The sequence below is a fragment of the Bufo gargarizans genome, chromosome 1 (assembly GCF_014858855.1).
Source record: "Bufo gargarizans isolate SCDJY-AF-19 chromosome 1, ASM1485885v1, whole genome shotgun sequence".
In the NCBI taxonomy this organism is placed as follows: domain Eukaryota; kingdom Metazoa; phylum Chordata; class Amphibia; order Anura; family Bufonidae; genus Bufo; species Bufo gargarizans.
Window position 1 is genome coordinate 742,795,640 of NC_058080.1, and position 9,070 is coordinate 742,804,709.

Here is a 9,070-nt window from a genome sequence, read left to right on the forward strand (position 1 = left end):
AAAAAAAATTATAAAAAAAATAACCCAGAATAGTATGAATGAAAACTACAGGTCACCCCTTTAAAGAAAGAGCCCTCACACAGCTCCGTACACATAACTACAAAAAAGTAGAGGTCACAATATGGCGATGAAAAGGAAAAAAAAAAATATTAGTTTTTTTTTCAGTATTAAAATGCAAGAAAAATGTGGTATCGCCGTAATTGTACTGACCTGGAGAAAGAACATAAGTGCACATACGGCTATGTAAAAGGAAAAATAAAAAAAGTCTTGGAAAGTCTCCAGTAAGCAGGGAACCAGGAGAGCAGGGCAGGCCAGATAGGTGCTGGTAGTGGGAGACTCCATTATTAGGGGAACAGATAGGGAAATCTGTCACAAAGACCGTGATCGCCGAACAGTGTGCTGTCTTCCTGGCGCTAGAGTTCGACACATCGTGGATCGGGTTGACAGATTACTGGGAGGGGCTGGAGAAGATCCAGCGGTCATGGTCCATATCGGAACCAATGACAAAGTTAGAGGTAGGTGGAGAGTCCTTAAAAATGATTTCAGGGATTTAGAAATACTGCCTGTACCACGAGCCACACAAGAAAGGCAACGGGAGATAAGGTAGATTAACAAGTGGCTCAAGAACTGGTGTAGGAAGGAGGGGTTTGGGTTACTGGAGAACTGGGCCGACTTTTCTATCGGCTACAGGCTCTATCGTAGGGACGGGCTGCACCTCAATGGGGAAGGGGCAGCTGTGCTGGGGAGAAGATGGCTAGAAGGTTGGAGGAGTGTTTAAACTAGGGAGGCGGAAAATTACATTATAGGAGGGAAATATAGGGCAGATAGAGACCAGGGGCGAGGTAGTGGGACTGGGGGAGGAATGGAAGGAGGGACTAGAACAGTTCAGAAGGAAAGGTGTAGGGTAAAAAATATACATAAACCTCTCAAATGTATGTATACTAATGCCAGAAGCCTGACTAATAAAACTGGGGAGCTGGAATTAGTGATGTGTGAGGAGGACTATGACATAGTGGGAATAACTGAGACATGGCTGGATGATAGCTATGACTGGGCGGTTAATGTACAGGGTTACAGTCTGTTTAGAAAGGATCGTCAGAACCGGAGAGGGGGAGGGGGGGGGGTCTGCCTTTATGTAAAGTCCGGTCTAAAGCCCACAGTCCGAGAAGATATAAGTGAGGGACATGAACATGGAGTCACTGTGGGTAGAGATACATGGAGCTAAAAACAACAATAAATTACTAATAGCAGTTTACTATAAACCACCTAATATACCAGAGTCCACAGAAAATCTATTACTAAACGAGATAGACGAGGCGGCAAATCATAATGAGGTGGTTATTATGGGGGACTTCAACTACCCAGATATAGACTGGGAAACTGAAACTTGTACATCTTATAAAGGAAACAGGTTCTTGGCAATAACCAAAGACAATTACCTCTCCCAACTGGTTCAGGACCCGACTAGAGGGACGGCCATACTGGACTTAGTATTAACCAATAGGCCCGACAGAACAACAGACGTGCAGGTTGGGGGACACCTGGGAAATAGTGACCATAAAGTAATAACCTTCCAATTATCATTCAAAAGAGCGTTTCTACAGGGAGGAACAAAAATACCAAACTTCAAAAAAGCTAAATTTATCCAACTAAGAGAGGACATAGGCCTAACTAAATGGAATAAAGTCCTCACAAATAAAAATACAGCCACAAAATGGGATATCTTTAAAAGCATCCTAAAATATTATTGTGAGAGGTACATACCGTATGGGAATAAAAGGTTAAGGAACAAAAAGAAACCAATGTGGATAAATAGAACTGTAACGAAAGCAATAAATGACAAAAAGAAAGCATTTAATTCACTGAAACAGGAGGGTAGCACGGAAGCACTAAAAAACTATAAGGAAAAAAATAGAACATGTAAAAAACAAATAAAAGCGGCCAAACTAGAGACCGAGAGATTAATTGCCAAAGAGAGTAAAACTAACCCTAAAATGTTCTTCAATTATATAAATGTTAAAAAGTATAAATCTGAAGGTGTCGGCCCTTTAAAGAGTAATGAGGGGGAAGTTGCAGAGAGCGACGAGGAGAAAGCAAAGCTGTTAAATATTTTTTTCTCCAATGTATTCACTGAGGAAAATAAAATGTCAGATGACATGCCGAATGTTGAAATAAATTCCCCATTAAAAGTGCCCTGTCTGACCCAGGAAGAAGTACATCAGCGACTTAAAAAGATTAAAATAGACTGTTACGCTGAGCGCTCCGGGTCCCCTGCTGGCCGCGGAGCGCTCACAGCGTATGCCCCCAGGCAGCACTCCAGCGTCTCGGCGTGTGCGTCCTCGCTCTCTAGGGCGCGCGCGCGCCGGGACTCTTAGATTCAAAGGGCCAGTGCACCAGTGATTGGTGCCTGGTCCAAAGGGGTTATTAAGGGTTAAGGTTTGTGAGAGGCAGTGCTGACTTAATTAGGCTGCACCTGTGCACTGCCCATATATACCTTCTCCTCCCACAGCTTTCTGCCGGATCTTTGTGCCTTGTGCCTCAGAGAAAGCGTTCCCTACTGTGTTAGTTTGCCTTGCCTGTTGCCGAACCCGTTGCTACCGTCTACTCGCCTTTGAACCTTTGCCGCCTGCCCTGACCTCTGCTACGTCCGACTACGCTCTTGCCTTCTCCCTGTGTACCACGCCTTATCAGCTGCCAGAGAGGTCGAGTTGTTACTAGGGGACACGACCTGGTAGTTACCGCCGCAGCAAATCCATCCCGCTTTGCGGCGGGCTCTGGTGAAGACCAGTAACTGCTTAGAACCGGTCCTTTAGTACAACCCGCGCCATCGCCGGTACGTGACATAGACAAATCGCCAGGACCGGATGGCATACACCCCCGTATCCTAAGGGAATTAAGTAATGTCATAGCCAGACCCTTATTTCTGATATTTGCAGATTCTATATTGACAGGGAATGTCCCACAGGATTGGCGCATGGCAAATGTGGTGCCAATATTCAAAAAGGGTCCAAAAACAGAGCCTGGACACTATAGGCCGGTAAGTTTAACATCTGTTGTGGGTAAACTGTTTAAAGGTTTTCTGAGAGATGCTATCTTAGAGGATCTCAACGGAAATAAGCAAATAACGCCATATCAGCATGGCTTCGTGAGGGATCGGTCATGCCAAACTAATTTAAATCAGTTTCTATGAGGAGGTAAGTTCTAGACTTGACAGCGGCGAATCAATGGATGTCGTATATCTGGACTTCTCCAAAGCATTTGACACTGTACCACATAAAAGGTTAGTATATAAAATGAGAATGCTCGGACTGGGAGAAAACGTCTGTATGTGGGTAAGTAACTGGCTCAATGATAGAAAACAGAGGGTGGTTATTAACTGTACATAATCAGATTGGGTTACTGTCACTAGTGGGGTACCTCAGGGGTCAGTATTGGGCCCTATTCTCTTCAATATATTTACTAATGATCTTGTAGAAGGCTTGCATAGTAAAATATCAATTTTCGCAGATGACACTAAACTGTGTAAAGTAATTTACACTGATGAGGACAGTATACTGTATATATACTACAGAGGACAGTATACTGTATATATACTACAGAGGACAGTATACTACTACAGAGGGATCTGGATAGATTGGAGGCTCGGGCAGATAAGTGGCAGATGAGGTTTAACACTGACAAATGTAAAGTTATGCACATGGGAAGAAATAATGCAAGTCACCCGTACATACTAAATGGTAAAACACTCGGTAACACTGACATGGAAAAGGATCTAGGAATCAACTACAGTACCCTGAAAGATTATCAAAATGAGGAAAGATCTAATTAATATGTATAAATATATCAGGGGTCACTACAGAGATCTATCCCATCATCTATTTATCCCCAGGACTGTGACTGTGACGAGGGGACATGCTCTGCGTCTGGAGGAAAGAAGGTTTGTACACAAACATAGAAGAGGATTCTTTACGGTAAGAGCAGTGAGACTATGGAACTCTCTGCCTGAGGAGGTGGTGATGGTGAGTACAATAAAGGAATTCAAGAGGGGCCTGGATGTATTTATGGAGCGTAATATTACAGGCTATAGCTTCTAGAGAGGGGTCGTTGATCCAGGGAGTTATTCCGATTGCCTAATTAGAGTCGGGAAGGAATTTTTAATTCCCCTAAAGTGGGGAAAATTGGCTTCTATCTCACAGGTTTTTTTTTTGCCTTCCTCTGGATCAACTTGCAGGATAACAGGCCGAACTGGATGGACAAATGTCTTTTTTCGGCCTTATGTACTATGTTATTATGTAAAGGCAGAGAGTAAAAAATGCAAATGCAAAAAACCCTCCAGGGCTGAAACGGTTAACTGTAAAGTTTAAAATAAAGGTCATGAACAGAATATATATGTCTTCCTAAACAGGATTTATCAGATGTTTTATAGAAGCTGTTATGTGACATCAATTAAGCTTTTATATCCAAATATACAACCTGAAATGAAAACAATGTCTATGACCCAGTAATATATTGGTTTGTTATATTGTGGCCATATGGCTTCTCTCTTGTGTGACTTCACTAATAACCCCTAATTATGATGTTAGAAACAAAAACATTTTTCTCATTCTGAATGCAGCTTCTCTCATGTGCGATTCCTCTTATGTTTTAGAAGATTTGATTTATCTAAAAAACATTTCCCACATTCTGAACACAAATATGGCTTTTCCCCTGTGTGAATTCTCTCATGTATAACAAGATTGGATTTCTGTGTAAAACATTTTCCACATTCTGAACATGAATACGGCTTTTCCCCAGTGTGAATTCTCTCATGTGCAACAAGATTGGATTTCTGTGTGAAACATTTCCCACATTTTAAACATGAATATGGCTTCTCTCCTGTGTGACATCTTTTATGTGTAACAAAACTTGATTTATCCGTAAAACATTTCCCACATTCTGAACATGAATATGGCTTCTCTCCTGTGTGACTTCTCTCATGTATAACAAGATATGATTTCTGTGTGAAACATTTCCCACATTCTGAACATGAATACATTTTATCTCCTGTGTGACTTCTCTGATGATTAACAAGATGTGATTTCACTGTAAAACATTTCCGACATTCTGAACATGAATATGGTTTCTCTCCTGTGTGAATTCTCTCATGTGTAACAAGACATGACTTGTGTCTAAAACACTTCCCACATTCTGAACATGTATATGCTTTCTCTCCTGTGTGACATCTCTTATGTGTAACAAGACTTGATTTATCTGTAAAGCATTTCCCACATTCTGAACATAAATATGGTTTCTCTCCTGTGTGACACCTCTCATGTGTAATAAGATTTGATTTTTGTCTAAAACTTTTCCCACATTCTGAACATGTATATGCTTTCTCTCCTGTGTGACATCTCCTATGTTTTAGAAGACTTGATTTATCTAAAAAACGTTTCCCACATTCTGAACATGAATATGGCTTTTCCCCACTGTGAATTCTCTCATGTGTAACAAGATTTGATTTCACTGTAAAACATTTTCCACATTGCGAACATGAATACGGCTTTTCCCCTGTGTGACTTCTCACATGTATGACAAGTTTTGATTTCTCTGTAAAACATTTCCCACATTCTGAACATAAATACATTTTCTCTCCTGTGTGACATCTCTTATGTGCAATAAGATGTGATTTCTGTGTAAAACAGTTCCCACATTCTGAACATGAATATGGTTTCTCTCCTGTGTGAATTCTCTCATGCATAACAAGATTTGATTTCTGTGTGAAACATTTCCCACATTCTAAACATGAATACATGTGTGTAGAACGTCCTGTGCTGTTTTTGGATTCTTTACCACAATGAAACCTTTTAATCCTTTTCTGACTTGTACTTGCGGGAACAATCTGTGATTGGTCAGGAGAAGGTTCCTCATAATTAGGAGGATTATATGACAGATCTGTACTGTGAAGTCCTGGATGTACATTAAGGGTAATGAGGTTTTCTCTTGAAGAGCGCTGCATTATATCTTCATCTAGTGGTGACATGACATTTTCACATTTCTTACTGGGATTTTCTGTTAAGATAAAAATGAAAAATTTTTTAACGTTTTTTTTTGTTGCAAACTACAGAGTAGACAAACTTATAACATTCCAATTAGGCTGGAAGTTGATCCAGCAGGAAGGAGAATAAAGCTTCTATACCTTCCTGACAAAGTCCAGGATTCTGGTTTACACCAGGTCATGACTTTTATTACATACAGTAAATAATGACTTAACAAAACAAAAAATAAATGAAAACCCTGACCATGTCTGGAAACGAGCCCTGCTCTCTGCCAACACATTTGCCTTTCAACAGCAACTAGACATCATTTGAATTAAACAAGGAGCATCATGGTTGGAGCTGGTGAAGTGGGGCATCATGGTTTGGAGCTGCTTTGCTGCCTCATGGTCTGGACACCCTGCAACCATTGGGTAAACAACTGGGCAGATTTACTAATCCTGTATAAAACGTACAGAGTAAGGCTACATGCACACGACCGTTGTTTTGGTCCGCATCCAAGACGCAGTTTTTGCAGCTTGTGTGTGGACCTATTCACTTCAATGGGGCCGCAAAAGATGTGGACAGCACTCCGTGTGCTTTCTGCATCTGTTGCTTTGTTCTGTGGTCCGCAAAAAACAATATAACCCATCCTATTCTTGTCCGTTTCGCGAACAGTTATATTAATGGCTGTCCGTGCCGTTCTGAAAATTGCGGAAAGCACACAGACCCCATCGCTGTTTTGCGGATCTGCAATTTGCAGACCGCAAAATACAAACGGTGTGCATGTAGCCTAAATCTAGAGATGCTCCACATTTATCACAGGAGCTTGGGCTGGAGGACAGATCTGCTGCACAGCTACACAAGTCTGTCTACCTCTATACCACTTAGTGGTTGGCTTTTCTGTCACAATGGAGCATCGTAAGCCCCGCCCCTGCAGAACCTGCCTGTTGTTTCTATATGTGGAACCTTAAAATCCCCCCTTTTTGGACAGATTATAAAAGCAGCACAGATCAGTCACTGGTTATCTACCAGCAAGTTCACACAGAGCAGATCAGCTGCAGACATTTCTGTGACTGTCCCGCTGCCCTGAATGTGGCTTGTAATAATCCATGCACCTGCTGCAGAAACAACCCAATACATGGAAATGTCTACAATAAATGTGCCCTGTGTGAACACGCTCTAATGCAGCTGGAACATTCTGGGACATGCAGTTACTGCTAGAAGTCACACGTTCAGTCTGAAGGGGACGAGAAGATAATCGCTGAAGTGATGGACAACATGGTCACATTTAGCAATTTAAAGCCGATGCCGGACAAGAATTTTACTACAAATTTTTTCACATTTTATTGAGACACCAACGACTTACATAACACACGCCTGTTCTACATCGATGACAAACAGTCGTACAGGGGCGGACATTGCCCATAAACTCCATGTATGATCTACAATATATATACAATGCAGAACACAGATTGTACAAGACGTCTCTGTAGTATAGTCTACTATACCAACCCGATGGAGGCCAGAAGGACACGCTCTCATCATGTGACTGGAGCCCTATGGATATGACTGACATATAAAGAACAGGTAGCTTCTAATGTAATGTGAGAAGAAACTGTGGAGATCCTCCATTACATGTCACTGCACACACGTGTATACACTGCACATGACGGCTCTTACCTTGTGATATAAGAGGCTGGTGCTCCTCCATTACATGTCACTGCACACACGTGTATACACTGCACATGACGGCTCTTACCTTGTGATATAAGAGCTGGTGCTCCTCCATTACATGTCACTGCACACACGTGTACACACTGCACATGACGGGTCTTACCCTGTGATATAAGAGGCTGGTGCTCCTCCATTACATGTCACTGCACACACGTGTATACACTGCACATGACGGCTCTTACCTTGTGATATAAGAGGCTGGTGCTCCTCCATTACATGTCACTGCACACACGTGTACACACTGCACATGACGGGTCTTACCCTGTGATATAAGAGGCTGGAGCTCCTCCATTACATGTCACTGCACACACGTGTATACACTGCACATGACGGCTCTTACCTTGTGATATAAGAGGCCGGTGCTCCTCCATTACATGTCACTGCACACACGTGTATACACTGCACATGACAGCTCTTACCTGTGATATAAGAGGCTGGTGTCCTCCATTACATGTCACTGCACACACGTGTATACACTGCACATGACGGCTCTTACCTTGTGATATAAGAGGCTGGTGCTCCTCCATTACATGTCACTGCACACACGTGTATACACTGCACATGACGGCTCTTACCTTGTGATATAAGAGGCTGGTGCTCCTCCATTACATGTCACTGCACACACATGTATACACTGCACATGACGGCTCTTACCTTGTGATATAAGAGGCTGGTGCTCCTCCATTACATGTCACTGCACACACGTGTATACACTGCACATGACGGCTCTTACCTTGTGATATAAGAGGCTGGTGCTCCTCCATTACATGTCACTGCACACACATGTATACACTGCACATGACGGCTCTTACCTTGTGATATAAGAGGCTGGAGCTCCTCCATTACATGTCACTGCACACACGTGTATACACTGCACATGACGGCTCTTACCTTGTGATATAAGAGGCTGGTACTCCTCCATTACATGTCACTGCACACACGTGTATACACTGCACATGACGGCTCTTACCTTGTGATATAAGAGGCTGGTGCTCCTCCATTACATGTCACTGCACACACGTGTATACACTGCACATGACGGCTCTTACCTTGTGATATAAGAGGCTGGTGCTCCTCCATCATGGCCTCCTTGTACAGGTCCTTGTGTCCTTCTATATACTCCCACTCCTCCATGGAGAAATAGACAGTGACGTCCTGACACCTTATAGGAACCTGACAACACAATGACACCGTCATCAACCAGACCCCTCCAGTGCTGTTACTGGAGAATTTCCCAGCATTCCCAGCAGTGTCACCTCTCCAGTCAGCAGCTCCATCATCTTGTGGGTGAGTTCTAGGATCTTCTGCTCATGTATCAGGGG

General features: G+C 42.7%; 1 protein-coding gene across 1 annotated transcript in view; it reads right to left on the reverse strand.

Moving 5' to 3' along the window:
- The window catches only part of LOC122924960 (gastrula zinc finger protein XlCGF57.1-like), a 91,997-nt gene extending 83,149 nt beyond the window's left edge, over positions 1–8,848 (reverse strand). The window contains exons 1-2 of the mRNA XM_044276504.1: positions 8,798–8,848; positions 4,642–6,048 (exon numbers count right to left, since the gene is read on the reverse strand). Coding sequence (XP_044132439.1) covers positions 4,642–6,048; positions 8,798–8,831 — 1,441 coding nt within the window. The 5' untranslated portion in view covers positions 8,832–8,848. The remainder of the gene's footprint in view (positions 1–4,641; positions 6,049–8,797) is intronic.
- Between the last annotated feature and the right edge of the window lie 222 nt (positions 8,849–9,070).